Source organism: Nuphar pumila, chromosome 4 (assembly GCF_984573655.1).
Source record: "Nuphar pumila chromosome 4, dmNupPumi1.hap1.1, whole genome shotgun sequence".
In the NCBI taxonomy this organism is placed as follows: domain Eukaryota; kingdom Viridiplantae; phylum Streptophyta; class Magnoliopsida; order Nymphaeales; family Nymphaeaceae; genus Nuphar; species Nuphar pumila.
The window spans coordinates 22,350,759-22,376,363 of NC_143252.1; the positions used below are offsets into that span (position 1 = coordinate 22,350,759).

The window sequence follows — 25,605 nt, forward strand, 5'->3', positions numbered from 1 at the left end:
CCCTCAAAAGGTGCATTAATGAGGCAGCAAATCGAGAAAGCTCAGAGGTAATAAAAAAAAATGTAGGGAAGGAGAGATTCTTACCAGATTTTTCGCTTTAAATCGAAAGAGGAGAAGTGCGTTTGGGTATTCTTGTTACCGGAAATCTTCCTCCTCCACTGCAGGAAATGCCGAAGTGGGTTGTAGAGGGAAGGTTTAAGACGACGACTGCGAAAGGCGATGCTGAATGATGGATGGATCCCCTTCAGAAGAAAATGTCGATTAGCAGAAGTTCATGGATTGTGAGAGATGAGTTTGATGGATCGGTATTCACCAGGGGAAGAAGGGATGCCTCCCAAAGAAGACTGAGGTCTCTTTTTAAGGAGAGCGTGGAAGGCTCCAGAATGGGAGATGGTTCAAGATCGAGGGAGGAGGGCGAAAATGGCTGTTGAAGATTGAGGGCGGAGAGGAGAAGCGAGCCTGCTGCCGTTTGTGATTTTTCCAATTTCTCAAAAGAAGGCCCCTTTTCAGGAATTTTTTTAAAAAATGGTTTGAATGTGAGGTTTTTGGTAAAATGGTTTCAAAAGCTTGAAAAATCATTCGTTTTTCGTGTAGCTTTTTCTCAATTTTTGGTTTTTTATGTTATTTTTCAAATTTTTTGTATTTTTAGAATAAGATCCTAAAGTTTTATGAGAAATCAAAGGTTAAAACTAACTTTTTTGGTGTTTTTGTAAAAATATTTACAAAAAGCTATTTTGAGAAAATTTCTTCAGAAAGTGCATTAGGATCCGGGTTTTGAGAGAATATGGATTTAAAACACTGGGTTCGGATCCGGAATTGAGTTTGAATACCTCAATATGGAATTTAATTTAGGAAATCTGAAGAATGACTGAAATTTATTTTTGAAATCGTTTTGATTTTCTCGGAAGATGGAGTCAGAGGCAAAAGGGTCATTTTTACAAAACTTTGAAAAATTTAGGGTGTTCACAGACCCCATACATTTGCATGAAGAAGTTCTAAGACTTTATTACTAGACTGACTTTGACTCGAAGGGAACGAACTTCGATGATGCTTGCCCAGCTGACATGCTTCACACTGAAATGATGTGGTGGAAGGAATCTGAGGAAAGACCGAACGAAGCTTTGACAACGAAGGATGACCAAGACGACGATGCCACTGAACATGACTGAATGAATGTTCCACTGCAGCATGAACAGTACCCATTGGATGATGTAGGTAGTAAATTCCATTTTCTTCATAGCCTCCACCAATCTTCTTCCCCGTCAGCAAATCCTGAAAATGACAACCCATCTGTTCAAATATTACTCTATAGTTTTGTTCTTTTATAAGGCAACTAACAGAGAGTAAACTTTGAGGAAATTTTGGAGCATGAAGAACATTTTTCAACTGTAATGAGGAGGTTATAGAAATATTTCCCTGACCAACAACCGGGGAGGAGCTCCCATCGGCTAATGAGACTCCAAGTTGAGCCTTAATATACTTTAGATCTGAAAAAACACCTGAATTTCCACACAAATGTTTGGATGCACCAGTGTCAATAATCCACTTACTGTCAGTCAGATAAAGATGATTTCCGGTTGAATAGGCAACACCAGCTACAGGAGGAGTGAAACTCAAAGGACGAAGAGCTATCAACTCATCATATTCAGCACGACTGAGGGTGATACTACTGTCACTTGCAGAGATATTTTCTTGTGCCTTTGTTGCCTCGAGAGTAGTAACATTTGCTTTAGCAGCATATGACTTTGATGAAGAGGAGGTTGGCCGGCCATGCTTATCCCAACAACGATCTTCTAAATGTCCAGATTTTCTACAAAATGTACATTGAAGCTTTCCTCTGCCTCCCACACCTCATCCGCGACCTCGTCCTCTGATGTTCTGAAGATTTCCACGCCCATACCCAGATGAGACAACTAGAGCAGATGACTGAGTCACAGGCTGAGAATGTGGAAGAGAGATCACAAGTCTACTCAGACGATTATATGCCTCAGCAAGAGTAGGTACATCTGAACCAGTCAACATTTGGACTTTTGCAACAGAGAATTCTGAAGATAAACCTGTAAGAAACCGAGCAACCATAGTTTGTTCTTGATGATCCTTTTGTTTCGAACAAGAGAGGGGTCTGTGAGCATTAAGTCTTTCAAAGGCAGCTTTTACGAAGGCATAGTACTGGGCCAAGGTTTGATCTCCCTGCTGTAAATTATATATTTCCTGTTCAACTTGCAGGATACGACTCACATTTGTCTCTTGTGAGTACGTATCTCGAAGATTGTCCCACATCTGTATGGCGGTATTATAGTAAATTAAACCATCTGCAATATGGGGTTCGACACTATTCATAATCCATGACATAACTATGTCATTATCTTCATCCCAGGTAACATATTTTCCCACTTTTTCAGTGGGTTCGTCTTCCAACAAGACATGTTTTCTACGATGTCCAGATACTGACTTCATAAATGTTCTGGACCACCTGGCATAGTTAGTTTCATTCAACCTTACAGATGAGCAGTACGAAAAGGGATTGGCAAATGCCTTATATTCTCCAATATTTTCCAATTTTGAATCACATTTCGAAGTTTCAGCCATACTTCTGGTTCAACAAACAAAAAAAAACTGGACAAACTCCAATCAACACAGGGAAAAGCGTGTGTTACACTCACACACCAACATAACTTTGCTGTTCACACAAGAGTACTTTCCCAGCACAACAGGGAATCTAGCCTGTAGTTTCCACGTCAGTAGTGAATAGCAGCCCACAAACATGAAAAAAAATGTAGTTTTTTTTTTCAGCACGTCAGTGAATCACGACCAACATAACTCTGCATACGCATAACCTGTTTCATAACAGGGGCCGCTCCCCAGTCATATACAACTCGACAATCAGTCATTTTTCAATCACGAGCAACACCACTACGAGTTTGATTGCTGTTTCTCTAAAAACCAGGAAGTCGCGACATGAAATCACGATACAAAAAAAACTCAGGGCCCAAATATCAGGGTATCACGGCTGAAATAAAAAACTGATATCTTTCACACATTCACGGCAGATCAGAAAGCAAAGAGATTAACACACAGGAGCTAACGTGGTTCAGTGCAAACTGTACCCATGTCCACGATATCAAGATCTCACGCCATGAAATCACGATAAAAAAATAGGGCCCAAACATATGCAAAATCAACAACAGCAACAACAGAATCACCAGGGAATGAAATAACCAACAGCAGAATCACCACCACTAACCAACATTCGTCAACACTTACCAACAACAGAATCAATCGGGAATGAAATAAGACTCGGCAACAGAGAGTCACGGCAGGAACTCACAGCGAAAAAAAAAGCTTGGCAACAAGTAGTCACGAGAAAAAAAAAACATCCACGACCAGCAGCACACCCAGATTTGTCATCAGATCTTAAAAAAAATATTAATCGCTGACCTGATTGGAAAAAATATTTTCATTGGATCGAAGTTTGATCACGATCGAGAAAACTTCCACGATCGACTGTGCTTTGATCACAATCGATCACGCTCCCACGATCGGCTAGGCTCTGATACCAAGTAGGAAGATTCATCGAACCCTAGAGAGAGAGAGAGAGAGAGAGAGAGAGAGAGAGAGAGAGAGAGAGAGAGAGAGAGAACTCGATAAACTGTTATTAGGGCCTCTCTCTATGTTAAATAGAGAGGGGCTTAAAAGAATAATTACAACCAAGCCCATTATAAAAGCAAAATTACAAATAGCATCTAATATAAAAGGACTTCACTTAAAACCACATATTCTCAACAATTATTACAACTAATTTAAGGGCTTTGATCGATGAAGTGATGCTATTCCTACATAAGAAGTTCAAGATGAAAGATTTCGGTCCTCTAAATATTTTCTTGGGATTAAAATCAATGGGGATAAAGAAAGTATGAAGCTTACTCAGCAAAAATATGCCCTGGTGTAAAACCCATAAAAAAAATTATTTTGGACTCGGATCCAAAAGGGGGGTTACTGCCCCGTGCCTATATAAGACATGAGAGGGGCAAGGTTTTCTCAAAAGAGAAAACCCTTTTCCCTCCCGCAACTCCCTCGTTCTCTCTTTGCTCCCCCACTCCCCGCATCTCTCTCTCCCGCTCTCGTTTTCCTTCCCACCGACAGACCTCCGACAAGCTCCCCTCTGGCGAGCTCCTATCCGACAGACCCCCTCACCCACAACTCTCTCTCTCTCTCTCGTCTGCCGACGCCGATGACCTCAACCTCTCTTCCGTGGCCATTGTAGGTATCCTCTCCCTCTCCTCTTCGTTGTCTTCTTCTACTTCATCTTCTTCGTCTTCTTCTCTTTTTCAGCAACTTGGCAGGGGTTTTGCCTCTGCTGCCTGTTACTTCCGCCCAACAGGGGCTTTACCCCTACCGCTCGCTACTTATGGCAGGCAGGGGCTTGCCCTTGCCGCCTGGGTTTTTTCGGTTGGCAGGGGTAAAGCCCCTGCCATCCTTGCATTTTTTGTCGGCAGGGGCAAAGCCCCTGCCCCCAACTCGCCGTCTCCCCCTTCTTTTTTGCAGTGGAGGGGTCGAGCCCCTCCCTGCCGCCTGCAATAAGACGCCCCTACTGTTTTTTTCAGCAAGTCGGCAGGGGCCTTGCCCCTGTCGCCTGAGTATTTTCAGCAGGCAGGGGTAAAGCCCCTGCCCCCGATCCTTTTTCTTTTCACAGTGGAGTGGCCGAGCCCCCTCTTTGCCTCCCTGTTTCTCCTTTTCGCAAGGGAGGGGCTGAGCTCTCTCCCTGTCTCCCTACCGCCCGTGACGAAGCAATCGGCAGGGGCCTTTGGCCCCTGCCTCGTACTTTTCGGCAGGTTGGCAGGGGTTTTTCCCCTGCCGCCTGGCTATTTACCGGCAGGCAGGGGCGAGTCCCTACCCCTCCCTGTTTTCCCTTTTACGCAAAGGGAGGGGCCGGGCCCCTCCCTGCTCTTGTTGGGGCCCAGGGTCGGGTTTGGCCTATTAGCCGAGCCCACCCCTCGCCTTTGGGCCATTGCACGTAGGACCGAACTCGGCTTGACAACCGAGCCCACCCTCGCCCCTGTATTTTTCTTCGAGCTTTGTTCGCATACTCATACTTTGCTCTTTCACAGCTTGCACGATGGATCTCGCTTGCGCTTCGCGGCCCGAGCCCTTCGTTACTTACTCACGAAGGCAATCGCAACACCGAGACTCCCCAAGGTAGGGGAAAGTTGTGCAATGGACTTTGGACGAATTGAATTAAGTTAAAACACTTAAAATACAAATTAAAATAATTATATATATATATATTTATGGTAGTACGCTTTTAAACTCAAGGACACAGTTTTGCGATCCTTGTCCTTATTACTTTCTGTCATTTACTCTTTGTCGTCGCGCTTTAGTGCACAAACTGATTTCCTTTACGCATTTATTTAGCTTGATACACAGTTTCACGTATCAAGCATAGTTTTTTGTCAATTACTTTCGCCACCACGCTTTAGTGCATAGGCTATTTGCTTTTCTGCATTTACATGCTTACGCATTTGTTTAGCCAAAGTACGGTTTCGTACCTCGTGCATTGTTTTGTGCATTTACTTTGCTTCCGCTTCTACTGTTGTTACGTTTATTTGGCTGAGGTACAGTTTCGTACCTCGCACACCGTTTACGCATTCTTGCGCCCAATGCGCGTCTTCACACTTTAAAGATTGTTGGCACCTTGCTGTCGCACTACTTTGTGCACGAGCTCGCATTTCCTTGCTAACTTATGCATGTGTAAGTTTAGACTGGTGCGTAATCTTTTTCGCTCGTTTGTTTTAAAATGACATGAGCTGCACGTATGCATTTCGGTTTAAAAAAAAGGGATTCCTAGAGCGAATCCGTGATCCAAATGCGTAGTCTTGATGAGCTGGTTTTTGAAGGTCTTTGTTGTTGCAAGTTTGCAACCCAGTCTCCCGAATCAACGTATTTGGGATTGAGGTTTTTGCTACCTCTGTTTGTGTATCCGATACGACTCGGATAACCCCGGTTTATGGGTACAAACATGTGTTTTGGCAGGATTCTTTTGAGAAACCTGTTTCCTATTTATCAAAACTAGTATCAAGTCATGCGCTGCATACGAATACTATGATAAACGGACGAGAGATCAGTGACAATCTCATAACGTGCAAATAGCACAAATGTTGTACTTCATTTTCAAAAGATAAAACATGTCAAAGGAGTTTTTGCTTTACATTGCATCTTTGCGAAACTTAGTGTTGGGGTTTCCTTTTGTGAAACCTATGTTAAAATATATATATATATACATATACTTATATATATATACATCCGTATATATCTAAGTATATATATACATATATGTATATATACATATTCTATTCTATTGAAATACCCGATAGGGATATTCTTGTAATTCTGTCAATGTACTTTTTTATTTTTCTTTTTTATCTTTTCTTTTTTCCTTTTTTACTTTTTCCTTTTTTGTTTTTTTATTTTCTTTCTTTAGGATGACCACAAGGGGCCCCACTCTTGTAGTCGTTGGGGCCCCAACGGTCAGATTTCTGACCGTTGGAGCTCCCAACGACTACAAGGGAGCCCCCTTGTAGTCTCTTCTTTAGTGCCTCCCTCCTCTAAAAATAGAGGAGGTGTTCTCCTTCTTATGTATGGGTTTTATACCCCTCTCTTCCTTTCTTCAATAATATCCAACTTATGACTTTAAGTCATTTCCATATTTGAGAGTTTTTGTGTGTGCACATTCGGTGTTTGTGTTCTTGGCTCTAGTGGTCACTCTTAAAGAGTGACACTTGCTCTATTGGAGGTTTCGCCTCTTTTCATTACATGGTATCAGAGCTCGGTTGGTGATTGGCCTTTTCTTTGCAACGTGGGACTCATTCTTTTTTGAAGAAAGGAAGGACTTGTTGGTGCCGATGGAACGTGACTCTAAAGTGAAGCTTTCTTTTAAGCTAAATGGGTCCAACTATCTCATGTGGGCCTCCGCTATGGAAAATCATCTTAGAGGTAAGAAACTTTGGGGTTTTGTTATGGGAACTACTCCCGAACCCTCTCTTGTTCTCACCAAGATCGAAAATGAAGTTGAAAAGGCTTTAGATGGCGATGAGCGCATCAAAGCTATTAATGATCATCAATCCAAAATTGAGGATTGGGAAAGTAACCATGCCAAAATCTTGGCATGGTTTATGAACAATGTTGACCTTAAAAATTGTGCTAATATAGCCAAATTTAGAAGGGCCAATGAGGTTTGGTTTTTCCTTAAGGGTATGTATACCCAAAAGGATCTTGCTCGACAATTTTTTTGTCAAGAAAAAATCCGTTCCACCAAACAAATGGACATGAGTGTCCGGGACTATTTTAGTTCTTTAACTCCCCTTTGGGATGAACTTGCTCTTCTTGAGCCTAAGTGGGTGGCTCTGGAAGATATTGAATTAAGGAGGGAACAAATTGAAAAAGAACATTTCTTTCAATTTCTTCATGGTCTTCGCCCGGAGTTTGAACAAGTAAGGGCATCTCTTCTTCATAGAAGCAAAGCCTTACCTATTGAAGATGCCCTCGCCGAGATATGTCAAGAAGAAACTCAACTTGGCTTAAGCATCAAGAGTGATGAAGTTTTGGCCGTTACTAGGCCCGGATCAAATATTAAAGCCTATAGACCTCCCCATTTTAACAAAAACAATAATGGGCCTAGAAGGGGAATAATATGCCATTATTGTAATGAACCGGGTCACATTAGACCGGCTTGTCCAAAACTCAAAGGAAAGGTTGCCGCGGTTGGGGAAACTTCTCCGAAGAAGGAAGAAAGTACCAAAGAAGGAGATATCAAAGAAACTCTAAATCACATCTCCGAAGTTCTCCAACATCTTCTCAAGACTTCTCCTTCAACATCTGGGGCCGCCATTGCTTACTCTTCATCTCCTCCAGGTATGTGGATACTAGACTCCGGTGCTAATTTTCATATGACATCTCACAAAAATTCTCTTTCAAATATTTTTTCCGAACCTATATCTTCTTGTGTGTCAACGGCCGATGGTACATCACTAAAAATTGAAAGTATTGGATCACTTGATTTTAAAAACTTTTTTGTTCCCAAAGTAAGAATCGTTCCTAAAATAAATTTAAATCTTTTTTCCGTATCTCAAATCACCTATCATGGATGCCAAGTCTCTTTCTCACCTAAGGATTGCACCGTGCAGGATCTCCAGTCAGGGAAGCTGATTGGGCAAGGCCATAAAAGGGGTGACCTCTACTTTATGGATTTTTTGACTCTTCCATCTAAGCCATCGTGCAATCTTGTAAAAGACAAAAGTATTGGAATATGGCATGAGAGACTTAGCCATCCAAATTTTGTAAAAATGTCTCTTTTTCCGTTTTTGAACAATACTTGTAAAGACAATCACATGACTTGTAAAGATTGCATTTTTGGGAAATCTAAAGCTATTCCATTTCCACAAAGAAGTTACTTTACCACTCGGCCATTTGAACTTATTCATTCCGATGTGTGGGGACCTTCCCCTATTTTGTCTAAAGGAGTTTTTTCGTATTATGTAGTATTTATTGATGATTTTACTCGATTCACGTGGATTTACTTCCTAAGTCGCAAATCCGAAGTTTTCTCTTTCTTTAAAGAATTTCATGCAATGGTCAAAAACCAATTTTTGGGAAATCTATCTATTCTTAGATCCGATTCGGGAGGCGAATATATGTCCAATGATTTTCAAAACTATTTGAAAGAAAATGAAATTTTCCACCAACGTTCTTGCCCCAACACTCCGCAACAAAACGGACTTGCGTAAAGAAAACATAGGCACATAATAGAGACTACAAGAACGTTATTAATCTCAAGAAACATTCCAAAATCCTTTTGGGCCGAAGCGGTTCTAACCTCTACATATCTTATCAATAGAACTCCTTCGACCTCTTTGAAAAATCTTTCTCCATTTGAAAAACTTTACAATATGTCTCTCGATTATAAAAGACTAAGAATTTTTGGATGTAAATGTTTTGTTTTAACTCACAAGAATGATAAACTTTCCCCTAGGGCTATTGAATGTATTTTTTTAGGATATGGCGAAAAACAAAAAGGGTATCAATGTTTTGACATACTTAAAAACAAGCTTTATATCTGTAAAGATGTCACATTCCTTGAAGAGGAAAGTGGTTTTTCGCACCAACCGAATGAAAATATTGATTATTCATTCTTATTTGACTTATTGCCTAAGGAAAACATCATAGATGATCATATTGATCCTAATGAATCCCTTAGTGAAGATCTTGTTGAACATCCAAGCGATGATCAAAACTTAGAAGAAAATGTTTCAAGACAAATTCAAGTCTACTCTAGAAGAAATGAAAGGAATCCTCCTTGTGCCCTTGAAAAATTTTCCCAAAATGAGTCCATCGAAGAGACTTCTCAAAGAAGATCAAATCGGATTTCCAAAATACCAAATAGATTTGTTTCTTATGATTCTTTTTCGCCTAACTTTCGAGCATGCCTACTTGCTCTTCACTCTTTTCATGAACCATCTCATTACAATGATGCTAAGCAATATGCTCATTGGAATGAAGCTATGCAACTTGAACTTAATGCTCTTAAAAAGGCACAAACTTGAGAAATCATTGATCCTCCCAATGGCAAGAAACCCATTGGATGTAGATGGGTTTTTAATGTAAAAACTAAGAGTGATGGTTCATTGGAAAAATATAAAGCTAGGTTGGTAGCCAAGGGATATGCCCAAGAGTATGGGGTAGATTATGATGAAACCTTTGCCCCCGTTGCTCGAATGACTAGTGTTCGAGCCCTTGTTGCTATAGTCGCAGTTAAAAAATGGCCAATCTTTCAACTTGATGTCAAAAATGCCTTTTTGAATGGTAATTTAAATGAAGAAGTGTATATGGAACCGCCTCCAGGTATGGATTTAAATGGAAAAATTTTGAAATTAAAAAAGGCTTTATATGGTTTTAAGCAATCACCTAAAGCTTGGTATGATAGGTTTAGTAACATATTAATAAATTTAGGATTTTCTTCTTGTTATACTGACACTGCTCTTTTTGTTAAAAGGACAGGTGACTCCATTATTATGCTTCTGCTGTATGTTGATGATATGATCATTACTGGGAATGACAAAAAGGGAGTAAATGATGTAAAGTCCATGTTAAAAGGAACTTTTGATATGTCTGACCTTGGTTATTTGAGATATTTTTTAGGGATTGAAGTGGCTTATTCCCCGCGAGGATACATCTTATCTCAGATGAAACTAGCTGCAGAAATTTGTGCCAAATCAGGAATATCTGATAAAAAGAAAGTTGAGACTCCCGAAGTCATTAATGCAAAACTGAGACTTGAAGATTGTGTTCTTCTTGAGGATCCAACCCCCTACCGTCAACTAATTAGATCTCTCACCTATTTATCCATCACACGTCCAGACATAGCTCATGCGGTTCATGCAGTAAGCCAGTTTCAGCATGCACCTACTTCGGTTCATATGGAAGCCGTATTGAGAATTGTCAGATATATCAAAAATACTATATCAAAGGAACTCTTCTTATCCTCTTCCTCCTCTCTTGACTTAACTACTTTTACTGATGCTGACTGGGGAGGAAATCCCAATGATCGTATCTCAATAACGGGTCTTTGTATTTTTTTAGGTGAATCCCTCATTTCGTGGAGATGCAAGAAGCAGCAGACGGTTTCACTGTCATCCACTGAAGCTGAATATCGGGCCATGACAATGACAACTATGAAAATCGTATGGCTCAGAAGTCTCCTTGCTGACATGGGCGTCCCCATTTCCACTCCCACCAAGCTCTGCTGTGACAACAAAAGTGTGATTTACATTGCTTGTAATCACACCTTTCATGAGCGGACCAAGCATATTGAAATGGACTGCCATTATGTTCGAGACGAATACCTGAGAGGGACTATCTCATTACCATATGTTACTTCAGAGCATCAACTAGCTGACTTCTTCACCAAGGCGCTCCCAACTCCACGATTCATGTTTCTCCTTAGCAAACTTTCGGTCTTCTCCCCGTAAAGTTTGAGGGGGCGTGTTAAAATATATATATATATATATACATACATATACTTATATATATATACATCCGTATATATATAAGTATATATATACATATATGTATATATATACATATTCTATTCTATTGAAATACCCGATAGGGGTATTCTTGTAATTCTGTCAATGTACTTTTTTATTTTTATTTTTTCCTTTTTTACTTTTTCCTTTTTTGTTTTTTTATTTTCTTTCTTTAGGATGACCACAAGGGGCCCCACTCTTGTAGTCGTTGGGGCCCCAACAGTCAGATTTCTGACCGTTGGAGCTCCCAACGACTACAAGGGAGCCCCCTTGTAGTCTCTTCTTTAGTGCCTCCCTCCTCTATAAATAGAGGAGGTGTTCTCCTTCTTATGTATGGGTTTTATACCCCTCTCTTCCTTTCTTCAATAATATCCAACTTATGACTTTAAGTCATTTCCATATTTGAGAGTTTTTGTGTGTGCACATTCGGTGTTTGTGTTCTTGGCTCTAGTGGTCACTCTTAAAGAGTGACACTTGCTCTATTGGAGCTTCCGCCTCTTTTCATTACAACCTATACCCCTTTCGTCGTAGCGTACTTGTAGACATGCAGGCCATGTCAGTACTACGATGATCAGATGAGACAGTCATGTGACCTTGAATCGTGCTAATGACACAATGCTGTAATCATATAAATAGTGATAACTTGTGTTCACCGGCAAGATGCTCGAGTTGGGTCGAACAGACTAGAGCATGCAGAATGAGTCTTCAGTTTAATAAAACCTAAAGCACTCATTCGACCAGTTGTTTCCTGTCAAGCGAGAGGATGTGATGGTACAAAAATTCCGATAGACATGTTATTAACAACCACCCCTCGGGCAATGATTCAGTATTCCCCATTCATTGGAGATTGGGAACAAGACTACTAGAGATTATCCAAGGTGGTAGATCCCATATACTTCTGCAAAAGTAGGATACATCCGTTGTTTACGTTTGCCTTTGGGGAATCTTGTTTCGATCACCGACTGTCCCCCTTAGGAGCGGACTCAACTAGCTATTCGGGTATTTGAAAATACATAGCATAATAGACTCCCGAACTAGTCTCAGTTGTTTCTACGATTCATGCCTTGCGCATATCCGTAGGCCAGCTATGATCAAAACAAAAGTTATTTTGTTCATTTCTTGTTTGCTGAGTACTATTTGTTAATTGTTGCTTATGCTAACTGTAGCATTTTACTTGTGTTGATGAATTTCTTATATAGTTTCTCACTTGTTTAAACGGGCAAGTAGGATAAAATTAAATACATATACTTAATTCTGTTCTATATTGTCCTTTTTTTGCACCTACTAGTTTTTTTGTCAAACTGACCAATTTCATGGGTACATGTGACGAATAGGTTGCGAGACAGGCGATGACACGATTGCAAGACGGTTTGAGATCCCACTGTTTCTGCTAGCAGCTTGCATCCTGGATGTTTTGGTTTTTGGCAAGGGTTTCCTCAGGAAATCTCAATTTTGTACAACTTAAAGTTACTTCTAATACAAATGGCTTATTAAAATGGTTGCAAGTTATATGTGTTTAAAAATGTGGATTTTACGCTAACGCGCCCAAGGTTTTCAATTTGCCTTTCATCTTTCAAAAATAAAAATCGTTTTCGCTGATTTGTTAAACAAAACTCTGATAAGAAAAGAATTTTCCAGTCTTTTGAACTTTTTAAGAAAGGTTTATAAGTTTGAAATTTTAGAGCGTTACACCTAGACATGCTACAAAGGTTCAATTTAGTAGCTGCAAGCCAACTGACACTCCAGCTGCACTTAGTAAAAAGTTATCTAGGATTGATGGGAAAGAGCTAGAAAATGCTGATTTATAAAGGAGCATGACTAGAGCCCTGCACTGTCTAACCATGACTAGATATTGCTTATGCAGTTAATCAATCATGTCAGTTTATGTATTGTCCTACAAATGTGCATTTAGAGGAGCTCAAAGGAATAATGAGATATGTTAAAGTTGGAGTGTCACTTGGATTGATTTTGCACAAAGTGGAGCCAAGAATGTGACGATTGATTCCCTTTTTTGGATTTTCATATGCGGATTGGTTTGGAGACCCTAACTCTCGTAGATCAGTTTCTGGTTATTGCATTTTCATGGGGATAATCTGATATCATGGAAGAGGGAGAAACATAACAGAAAAGTATTGCAAGACTAGCAAGAATTGTTTAAGAAATTGCATGGCTTAATAACTTCTTGCATGATTTAGGTATTCAAGCAGGGTATTCTACAATTTATTGCTATAATAAAAGTGCTTTGGCTTTAGCAGTGAGTCTGGTTTTTCATCATAGACCATAGCACATCCAAATTTATTATCACTTTGTGCGAGAAAAGGTTGAGAATGAAGAATTAAAAACTGAATATGTTTAGTTAGAAGTGAAGATTGCCTATATATTTATCAAGGGAATCTCCAAGAACAGACTTAAATTTCTTAAAAGCAAGTTGTGCATGTTGGAACCAGATGCACAACTTGAGGGGGAGTATTGAGACATGCACGTCACCCTTCTGGGGCATTTTTGTTTTTTCTTTTATTGAACATCCAGCTGCTGCTCTTATCATGATGGTTTGGTTCTATGGCCATTTGACAGTTTTGTTTTCTTTTATTCTTTATTTCTTTTTGCCTACATATGAATAGTTTGTATATACTACCTAGAGTGGCGCTGTTGTAATTGACTCTTTTATGTTGACTTTTTTGTACCGCCCTTAATAGGGCTTCTCATATTAATGAAAGGTTAAGTGTGCAGTTTGGGGGTTACAACTCTCTAACTAGCCTTCTTCCTCCTTTCTGAAGGCTTCTTTATTAAGCTTGGGCATGAGTATTGGACAAATGAGGAAGTAGGTGGGATTTGATCGTCACCAGCTTTTTTTTTAAGGAATTCCCAGTATGACCACAACAAATGTTTGTTTTCATATGAAAACAAGTAACCAAATACATATCTTATGTTTCTAAAATTTTGAACAAGCTCTATTCTTGTGGAGCTCTTAACTAGCCTATTCTTAGGCTTGACCTCTAAATGAGCCTTTAGTTATGCTTCAGGCTTGTCTTAGGAGATACCTGGGCTAGCCTTGGAGCTTGTCTAATTTGCAATGCATGGTTGGGTTAGTCACCAATATTGTTCTTAGCAATTTCTCGCCGAAGGTTTTTCTCAGTTTTTTTCTCACAAGTTGTTTTTTCTCAAGAAAATCTCAGAATATTGAATTTTTTAAAAAATATATAAAAAATAATGCAAGAAATAAGAAACAAAGCTTTTGTATTTTTTTTTTTTATGTTTATGTGAATCTGAATCCTGTTGAGAAGTTGGTTGGGAGGGGGGGGTGTTGACTTTTCTCCCCTTCCACTGACCGTTTCTGGTGAAATCTCATTAAATTGAAAGGAAAAGAAAGGGGTTACACAAACCCTCCTCCTTTTCCCTTTCCCCTTAAAGAAAGAGAAGAGAGAAGTGGGTACAGACTCCTTTCCCTATTTTTTTATTAAAAGAAGAGAAGAAAATGGTCCCTTTTCCTTTATTAAAAGAAGATAACATGAAAGGGAGTGCGACCCCCTTTGCCTCTTTCTTTCTTAAAATAAGAGAGAGAAATAAGAGAAAGGGTGTTTCATGTTCCCTTCTCTCTCTCGAAACTTGCTCCAAGAAGAAGATGAAGGAGGAGGGATAAAAGCATGCTCTCCTCCTCTTCCCCACCCCTTAGTCTCTCTCTCTCTCTGTTCACTCCCTCCGTCTCTCTCTCACAAAAAAGAATAAAAAGGGAGAATCAAGGTTTTAGATTGGTCCGCATCAGATATAATTTATTTGATGTTAAAATATATAAAAATAAGATAAATTTTTAAAAATCTCATGAAAATACCAGGATAATATTGTGATATTTATTTTTTGCCTATATTATTGGCTTATCTAAAAGTACCGATAATATTTCAAAATTTCAAAATTTGACAATATCGATGACTATCTGTGGGTGCTAACCTGCAAATGTTTGACTGCACATGCCCCTAGTCCATGAAGTATTGCTTTTGTAATGAACAATGCCAATGCACCACTTTGTTTATATACAAACACTATGGAACAAAGCATTGGTGTCAGTTAATTATTAACCTATTACAGTTTAACACTAAAAAAGCATGCAGAAACTGTCATCCTTGCAGGGTTCTTTTCTCTGCTACTGTGCGATTCAACATGAAACCTATTAATGCAAAAGTGAATTGACAGTTCTTTGTCATGATATTTGGATTATATAATGTGTATTAACTAGCTTACATGTTTATAATTAAGTAGTAATAATTTGCTTCTCATGATTTATTTCTTTTCATGGATATAGATGCATGTCTCTTTTTCATTTGGATTTCCTTCTTTAGTGTTTCTTGTCTCATCCATTGCTCTTATTTGACTAGTAGACGATACGGCGACAAATGCAGAAGGAAAGTGAAACCAATGGTGTTGGTGTTTTGTTTCTTATGATTGACAGGTTGTAATTTCCTTAGATGATGTTATGATTCTATGCTTCTCTAGTTAATTATTGCCCATGGAGCACATCTCAGGGTGTCGTATTTTGTCATTAGAGGTCTGTTTGTTAAAGGTAATCTTGAGAATTGAAATTTAAAGTACTCTTTTCAAATTTGTGATTTTGAAACATAATATTAAATATATTTACTTTCAATGTTGTTTATCCTGATATTATGATGCTCTAAGACCCATATTATATTGGGTATAATTTTCTTTACTTTTGAGCTTGATTGTGGGTTCCAAGTCTTCCTCGATTTTGAATATCTTGATTTGAAGTGGTTCATCCTCTCAGCTAGGTATGCTTAAATATATTCTCTTCATGAATATACAAATATATATATCTCTATATCTCTTTCTCTCTCTCTATATATATATATATACAGCCAATAAAGTTGCCTTTTCTGAATTTTGATTGTTTCCAACAACTCCGAACAATCTGATAAATTGACAACTCCAAACTAAAAATGTCAAATTAATACTACAGTAATATTATCGTGATATTTTATTGAAAATTTTATTTATTATTTTTGTTTTTGTATTTGATGTTTTGTTCATTTTTCATGCTTATATAACAATCTATTTCAATATGCTTTGTCCTCATTGAACTCTAAATTCTTTGCAATGTGAATAACACTCATACTGTAACAATATAAGGAGGTTCCTTCACAAACGGAAACACCTAGTTCCCCCAAAGGCCATCTAATCTATGTACTCTCTACAATAACCTGACGTGGCCCTGTACTTTGCCTTTGCAGTGGATACGACTTGCTGATGCTTTTTTCTCTTTCACAATATTAGAGAACTTCCATGAAAACACATAATCCTGTAGTGGAGATCTGATCTTGGAATATCACGTATTTTTCCATGATTTTTAAATTAAAAAAATATAAATTTTAAATTATTTATTTAATTAAAATAATAAAATCTTGGGAAAATATGTTATTTTATAGGTGACATCAGCTAGGTTTGGGTGTGGCTCAGAGCTCACTGACAAGACCTAGTTGAGCCAAATATAGTTTGAGAATTTTTTTGTTTTTAACCTTTAAATTTGAGCGAAAATTGAGTGAAATTCAGGTTAAATTCTGACAAAATTCAGAGGCGAATATAAGATATGTACACCGCTAGATCCGCCTCGGAATACTGATCGCGTTGGTGGCCTGTTTTTCCGAATTTGGATTACGATTGTCCCAAAAATCGTATTTTTCAAAAAACGACCTCTATTTTTGGCTTTTTTCTTGATCAGATCAAACTGGATCTACTCCGTTTGATCCAAGTTAATATAGATCTGGACCTAGTTCATGATCCATGTTGATTATAATCTGGTCTAGGTAGGATCTATATTGATATAGATTTGGATCTTGGATCCATATCTGGATCCAAAATCCATACATGACCAATTTAAAACTTTAAAATCAGCTTAAAATTTAAAAGAGGATGAAGTAGAGTTCTACCCGGGGTAGAACTCTACCCCATAGAGTCTTCCAGAGGGGGCGACATCCTCTGGAATATTATTTAGATATTAAATTAAATAAATAAATTAGTAACTATTAAATAAATAAATTAATTAAAAAGGATAATCTAGGAGATAATGTAGAGTTCTACATGGAGTAGAACTCTACTTAATTAGAGTCATCTAGAGGGGTTATCACCCCCCTTCTAGATTAAGTTAAATTAAAAATAACAAAATAAAATATTAGAAACCAATATAGAAGAGGGTCGATCTCTCCCTCTCTCAAGAACTCGTGTTCTAGAGAGAGAGAGAGAGTTAGAGAGGGAGTTAAAGAGAAAAAAGAAGAAACCCCAAAATCGTGAGAGAGAAAGAAAAAAAGAAAAGAAAGAAAGCGAGAAAAGGAGGAGAAAAAAAGAAGAAAATTTAGTTTTCATACATATATCGATTTTTCTTCGATCTTTTTCATGCTACGATCAAGGTACGAGTTTCTATCTAAGTTCTTACGGGGAGAAATATGTTTAAATCAATTCATACATAGGTATTAGAGGGAAAAGGGAAATTTGATTTCAAAACAATATATATATATATATACGTATATGTATTGTCGATTTTATGTAGATAGATACATGTATATATATTCACGTAGATGGCAATTTCCCTATTCCATGTGTTTGGAAATATATATGTAAATAAATTTTCAGACCCATCGATTTTATTGAATGTTGTACATGCATATTACCAAATTCATGGTTCATGCATCAAAAATATGTTCATGCTATAGAACCTGTTGGTCTTGCTGTTGATGTATCTAAAAATATGCATGAAATTTTAGATTGTCAATTTTGGATATGCGTGTAGCTAGATATGCATGTTGTCAATTTTCTTTTTAATTGCTATATATATATATTAGCCCTGTCAACCTTGCTATGTGATGATTTAGCATGTTCTGAAAATACTTCTTGGATCATATTTGATATGTGTGCAAATATGATCAGACTTGTAGAGTTTCTTATGTGTGCAAATCTAATCAGACTTGCCGATTTTTTATGTGAGCAAATCTGATCAGACTTGCAAAGTTTCTTATGTGTGCAAATCTGATTAGATTTGCCGATTTCTTATGTGGGCAAATATGATCATGTTAAAATGTATCATTCAACCTTTGTAATCTTATATATATTTTATATATATAAAGGATAATACATATTCATATATGCTATATATGCATATGTATTATCCTAATTATATATATAAAATGTATATTTCTCTATTTATAAGCATAGGGGTAGTTTAGTCATTTCACTGGTTTACGCATATTCCATTTGGAATATGTTTGTAATTTTTACTTTTATTTTTCCTTTTTATTTTTCTCTTTTTTTGTGGTTTGCGCCACCTAGGGAGGCTCCCCAAAGAGTCGTCGGGGAGCCCCCAACAGTCACAAATGTGACCGTTGGGGGCTCCCAACGACTCATTTGGGAGCCCCCTATGTGGCTCCTCTCTTGTATTATAAATAGGGGTTTTCCCCTTGTAATTACTTCACTCCTTGGAGGAGCTTATGCTCCATTGTATGGGGTTTATACCCCCTTCTTCCTTCTTCTTCAATAATATTCAACTTATGACTTTATGTCATATTTTTGCCCCTTGTGTGGGTTTATGTGTTAGCACATTATGTGCTTGTGTTGTTCCCTTTAATGGGTTTATTCGCACTTCATGTGCATGTGTATGAGTTCTTTATTGAACCTAATGTATTCCAGCCACTTTCTAACATGGTATCAGAGCAAGGTTGAGATCGAGTTGTTCTTTGGTGCATTGGGAAGCGTGGTATTCAAGAAATTTTTAAAGAAAAATGGTGAAGTATTTATTTCTCTCTCTTTTCTTTCTTAAAGTTATTAGGTATGCATTTTATTTCTTTAAGTATTGTATGAAGAATTTAATATGTTTTTTTATGTGTACTCTTTGTCATTATGTCTTTTTATAAAAATTTGAGTTACTTGATACTCTATTGAATCTTTTTCGTATATATACTTTTTCGTATGTTTTTCTTTGAAAAATTTGAAAATGATAACTTGTTTGGCGAAAAATTAGATATATGATTGCTCAAAACTTAATGGGTCGGTAAAGATTTATGACCATTGGAGCCTTGAATTTATATTTTAAATCTAACTTTGTTTATAAGAATACCTTTTATATATGGTAAGTCTTTAAAGAAAGGTATGTTAAGATTAAAATGTTTGTGAGATGTAGTTTTTCGAAAAATGCTAAATTCCTTAATAAGTTTTGATTCACTTACCCAATGTGTCCTTTTTATATGAGCAACATTTAATTAAGAAAGTTTTTTTTTTATATAATTCCGGTTGAATTAAGTTTTAAAATAGTCTTATGGAATATGGTGATTTTCTTTGCATCTTTATACTCTTAAAAGATTTTTCAATTTGATTTAAAGAGCTTGTCTCATTATAAAATTTATGGTCTTCACTAATGTTTGTTGCGTACTTATTACATTAGGAGTTCGTAATAATCCATTAAGTCATGTTTTTTGATAAAACTTAAAAGCTTTTGAATTTTTCCTCAATAAATGTTTAATTTTATAGATTTATGCCATAGTACAATCTTACTTTATCATAAGTTTTTTTTAACAAATCTATTATTCTTCTTTGTTGGAATTTCTCTCACTTTAGTGGAGTTTCCCCCTTATTTGGGAATTTTGTGTGTTTTGAGCTCTTTTTAAGGAGCCTTTCGGTCCTTATAATCTTCTTGTGAGTATACACTCTTTTATGAAGATTTCATGGTTGTTGTGAGAAGATTGTTTGTGAGTATCTTTTTCCTTGCATAATATCCTTCAACGATTCATTAATACTTTTAACCCTTTGTGGATCTTTTGAGATTGGTTGTGAGCATCATTTTTTAAGTTACAATAGTGGATTTCATAAGTTTTTTTCAGACTTCACCATCTTTATGAATGCTTATATTGGCCTAAGTTTGTTATTTGCTCATTCAAGATTATTGTCATTTAAAAATCTTGCATTGCATAAAAGTGCATCTATTATCATTTGGTGTGCATTTAATTGCACTTTATATCTATCATAGTTGAGGCTTGTTTTTGACTTTTTGATTATTTCAAATCGGTTCTTACGCATGATGTTGCTTAATATTTCATAATTGTGTTAGTTGCATAATAAGTCTTTTTTGTATAAATGACTTCTTTTGAAGATTAAGCATAATTCATGTTTATGCAAAATTGTTGTTATAAAGCATATTATTGTGATTGATTATATTGGACCTTTGATTCAATTTTTTAATCGGTCCTTTTTTCTTTGAAAAATGATTCCTAAAGTGTTTATTGCCTTTTTGTGACATTTATATTTGTCCATCACATGTTTCTTTAATGCATCATTGTTTTGGCCTTATTATTGTTTTATTAGAGATGTTTGTTGAGGTGAGTTATGGGCACCTCGTGTTATATCATTTTAGATTGTCCAAATTGCCATATTATAGATGGTGGTTGAGGTGAGTTATGAGCACCTTGGGACTCTAAAATGATTTGGTATATGATCTCTAATTATGAGTGTGACACTCGTTGTTATGTCTTTTTAGATTGTCCACTTACCATATTATAGATGGGGGTTGAGGTGAGTTATGAGCACCTTGGGACTCTAGAATGATTTGGTATATGAGTGTGTCACTAGTTTGATGTTGGCCATTGATCTTATGGATGCTCTTATTTATATATAAATGTGATGGATATATGATGTTTGAAACCTTAAAATGTTTTAAGGTATATTGAAATCAAGGTTTTAGGGATTATTGCCCAACCTTCCATTGTTTATGAAAATTATGAGTGCATTTGCACATTTGTGTTTTTGTGCTTTTGTGCACAAGTGTTCCATATGTTCTTGGTGTGCGTATGTTCACACATTTATTTTCAAGAATATTGTTCTATCGGTTGTTGTATCTTGTTGAAGATACTTTTACATAGTTTATTCCAAAATGTTATTTTTATAGGTATTCTTTTTTAAGAATATTGTTCTATTGATTCAAGGTTTGATTTATATATATGTTTGTCATTACATGTTTGATTACCTCAAAAGTCTTCTTCTTTTATGCCCCTTATCTAAGTGTCATCATATGTAGACAAGAATTTTATTACACCTTCGTGTGTTGGTAGCCCTTTGTTGGCTTTTGCTCTCTTGGTCTAGTAGCTGAACACACTTGTCTTGAGTGTTATTTTATGTAGACAAGGCACGTTGATTCACACCATGGTGTGTGATTTTAGTCCATGTTGGCGTTTGTGTCCTTGTTCTAGTTGCTGAGATGTATGCCCATGGTTGACTTATTTCACTCATTTCAAGTGCCATCTAATGTAGACAAGAGATGTATTGTGTTTTAGCCCATGGTTGGCTTGTTACTCTTGTTCTAGTAGCTGAACATACTTGGTTTTGAGTGTATTTTTACGTAGACAAGAGATGTTTTTGGTCCATGTTGGCGTGTATTCTCTTGTTCTTGTCGTAGATGCACTCATTTCAAGTATTATTATATGTAGATAAGAGGTTCTTTTGCACACCTTTTTGTATGTCTTTGGCCTTTAATGGCATTATATTTATATTCTTGATCTAGTAGCTTATACACTTGAGTTATGGGTTTTGGAGGACTAATGAGGTAGTTGTTTGTAATGGATGAACTATTGTTGAAATTTGCAAAATTTCATTCATGACTTGTGTTTTAAGATATTCAAGTGAATCATATTTTTGATATGCATATTTTAAAATCAAGTTGATTTTTTGGCATTTAATCTATATATTAAGTGCTTATGGTTTTTTTTGGCCACTTTTGTATGCAAAATGTGTTTTTTGTCAATTGAGTAAGATTTTCCTAAATGGGTAAGATTCTCTACTCAAATAACACTTTTCGTTTTGCCTCGTAAATGGATTTAAAAACTTGTGAACTCTTGTGTTTATTTTGTCTAAAGTATGCTTGGAGACTTCGTTTCTCTTGTTTGGCACTTCATTACATGTTTGAAGCATGTTCATTAATGATTCCGTTAAGTATTAATTCATTTCATGATAATATATGCATATGCTCTTTATGCCTTTTAGGATCTCATTCAATAAAGCATATGTAACTTATGCCTGTTCGTAGGCTTACTGTGGTGTCTCTTAGGGGACCATTGTGTTATTCCCCATTATGGGGTTATGTTTGTTCAATGTTGAACCTTATGAATGCATTATGTATTCTTACAATTCATTTCCGCATAATTTGCTTCCGCTCACTCTTTAACATGATGTATGATTTTGAAACTTTGGTTTTCTAAATTTACTTTTCATGCTAAAATAATTATCCTATCATGTGCTTCAAATTTTTATGCATAAGTTATATTTTTGCACCATTGTTTTGCGGATGTGTCATCCGATATGGTTTCAATTAAGCTTATTAGAAATGTTCCATTTGAGTAAAGTGCAAAGATATGTTTTACTTGTTTCTTTGTTGTTGTTCCACAGGATCTTGAAGATAAGAGGAAAAGAAGTACCTTGGATAGATCATGGAAGGTGCTCATCGTTAATGACGTTGGAAGAAGACATTTGCAATGGCATTCGTACTGAAGGCCCTTGAAGCCTTGAGATTCTTCCTCTTGCTTTCTTTAATCTTTTCGTTCCCCCACGCAAAGTTTGAGGGGGGGTGTTAAAATGTATCATTCAACCTTTGTAATCTTATATATATTTTATATATATATAAAGGATAATACATATTCATATATGGTATATATTCATATGTATTATCCTAATTATATATATAAAATATATATTTCTCTATTTATAGGCATAGGAGTAGTTTAGTCATTTCACTGGTTTACGCATATTTCATTTGGAATATGTTTGTAATTTTTACTTTTATTTTTCATTTTTATTTTTCTCTTTTTTTGTGGTTTGCGCCACCTAGGGAGGCTCCCCAAAGAGTCGTTGGGGAGCCCCCAACGGTCACAAATGTGACCGTTGGGGGCTCCCAATGACTCCTTTGGGAGCCCCCTATGTGGCTCCTCTCTTGTATTATAAATAGGGGTTTTCCCCTTGTAATTACTTCACTCCTTGGAGGAGCTTATGCTCCATTGTATGGGGTTTATACCCCCTTCTTCATTCTTCTTCAATAATATTCAACTTATGACTTTATGTCATATTTTTGCCCCTTGTGTGGGTTTATGTGTTAGCACATTATGTGCTTGTGTTGTTCCCTTTAATGGGTTTATTCACACTTCATGTGCATGTGTATGAGTTCTTTATTGAACCTAATGTATTCCAGCCACTTTCTAACAAATCAGACTTACCGAGTTTCTTATGTGTGCAAATCTGATTAGATTTGTCGATTTTTGTATGTAAGCAAATCTGATCAGACTTGCCAATTTCTGTATGTAAGCAAATCTTATCAGACTTGTTGACTTTTAATTGTGTGCAAATCTGATAAGACTTGCAGAGTTTCACTTATGTGCAAATTTGATCAGACTTGACGACTTTCATTAGTAAGCAAATCTGATTTGACTTGTCAAGTTTTACTTGTGTGCAAATCTAATCAGACATGTCAACTTTTATTAATATGCCAATCTGATAAGGTTTTACTGAGTTTTATAGTATATAAATCTGATCAGAATTGCTAAGTTTTATGAGTACGTAAATCTGACCAGATTTGCCAAGATTCATAAGTATGTAAATCTGAACAAATTTGTCGAGTTATATATATGCAATTCTGATCACACTTGCTTAACTTTATATGCATGCAAATTTGATCAGACTTGCCGAGTTCTATATACATGCAAATTTGGTTCAGATTTGCTGAATTTCATGGGTACATAAATCTGATCAGATTCGCCAAGTGTAGGTTGTAATGAAAATAGCGAAACCACCTATAAAGCAAAACACACTTTAAAGAAGTCAAGAACACAAACACAAAAAGTGCATACGTAACCCACTAAGGGGTAAAGTGTCTATAAGGCATAAGATTAATATTATTGAAAAGAGAAGGTGGGTGAAAAACCCATTACAATGCAAGAGGGAGTGCCCTCTTTTTATAGAGGAGAAAAAGTAGAGGAAGGGACCACATAGGGGCTCCCTTCTAGTCGTTCGGAGCCCCAACGGTCATATTTATGACCGTTGGGGCCCCAACGACTAGAAGGTGGGGCCCCTAGTGGTCCTATTACAATAATAAAAAGGAAAAATAAAAAGAAAAGAAAAAGAGAAACAAAAAAGAAAAAGTAAAAAATACATGGGGAATTACACAAATACCCCTCTCGGGTATTTGAATTATAAATATATGTATATATATACTTACATATATATGCATGTATATATATATATATATATATATATATATATATATAAGTATATGTATATATATATATACATATTTTAACATAGGTGAACTGTTATGGATCAGAACTACCGAGTGTATGCATTAGGCAAATCTAGTCCAAATCTATCAAATAGATGAGTGTTTGAATTGTGAATTCAGATTAGCCCCAGTTGTTGGCTCGATAGAAATTTCTGCATAGTTGATTTAGTACATGAATTTAATCATGTATATGTTTAAGATTGATGTATGCATTTTTCTGAAATGATAGATAAACATGATTTTGATTTGATTGACTTGCAGTTGTGCATATCATACGCATGAATCTGAAATTTATTTGATGTTTGCATAAATATGATCATATGCATGTTTGATTGTTTATGCATGGACTTGATCATGTTAATGTGTTCTGCGAGCATCGATTGACATGCGTATGCGTTTGGTTTTATGTGCATTCATTTGTGTGTTTGAATATGCATTGTGAACATGTTTTGAAACAATGAGTATGATGCTTGTTCACTGAAATTTTGCAAAGATGCATAAATCACTATTGAGATGTGTTGGTGGTCAGATGTGAACCATTACGGGTCCCAGCTAGGAGCATGTATTGCTTAATTTGTTACTTTTATTTATGCATTGCAAAATTTATTTCTGAAAATGTAATGGTTTTCCAAAATTAATTGCACTGTTAAATTATGCGGGCTAGGGCTCGAAATCGGTTTTGCATGTAGATTTGCAAAACGGTTCTTTTGTAAAGAACTTGAAATTATTTGAAAAGGTCAAAGAGACCAAACATTGTAATTAATTTCTTTCTTGATGTTCCTTTCATAGTGTGAGAATTTTTTATGGCGGTTTTGGGGGACCGTGAGGATACTAAAACTCTGTGTGCGATTATGCTCCTGAACCTGATATGATGGTTCGCCTCTCGGCCACGGTTTTAGGGAGATTTCAACCACTTTGCTTGGGGGAGGGGAGGGGGGTGTTGACTCAACTATAGTTTTGGTTTACAAAGAAAGAGGCGTCAATGGTTGAGGATTTCCATTGATGTTTCGACATTAGGTGAGAATTTCTAATGTTCTGATGGAAGGTGAGAATTCCTCATATCGGTCGAGGTACAAGTGTGAAATCCAGTAATAAAATACAAATTGTGTATTAAGCTACAACAGGGAACTTAATTTGGATTTTCGGAAATTGTGCCCGTTTAAAGTATCCGCGGGTTCAAGACAAAGTGAAAATTAAACTTCTGTGCATTTAATAGGGACATGC

The 25,605-nt window shown here is 36.6% G+C and overlaps 1 protein-coding gene across 2 annotated transcripts in view; it reads left to right on the top strand.

Annotated features, from left to right (window-relative positions):
• The window catches only part of XRCC2 (homolog of X-ray repair cross complementing 2 (XRCC2)), a 144,257-nt gene that overhangs the window by 36,548 nt on the left and 82,104 nt on the right, over positions 1-25,605 (top strand). For both annotated transcript variants that reach the window (XM_090002693.1, XM_090002694.1), the window contains exon 4: positions 15,452-15,522. In XM_090002693.1, coding sequence (XP_089858819.1) covers positions 15,452-15,522 — 71 coding nt within the window. The remainder of the gene's footprint in view (positions 1-15,451; positions 15,523-25,605) is intronic.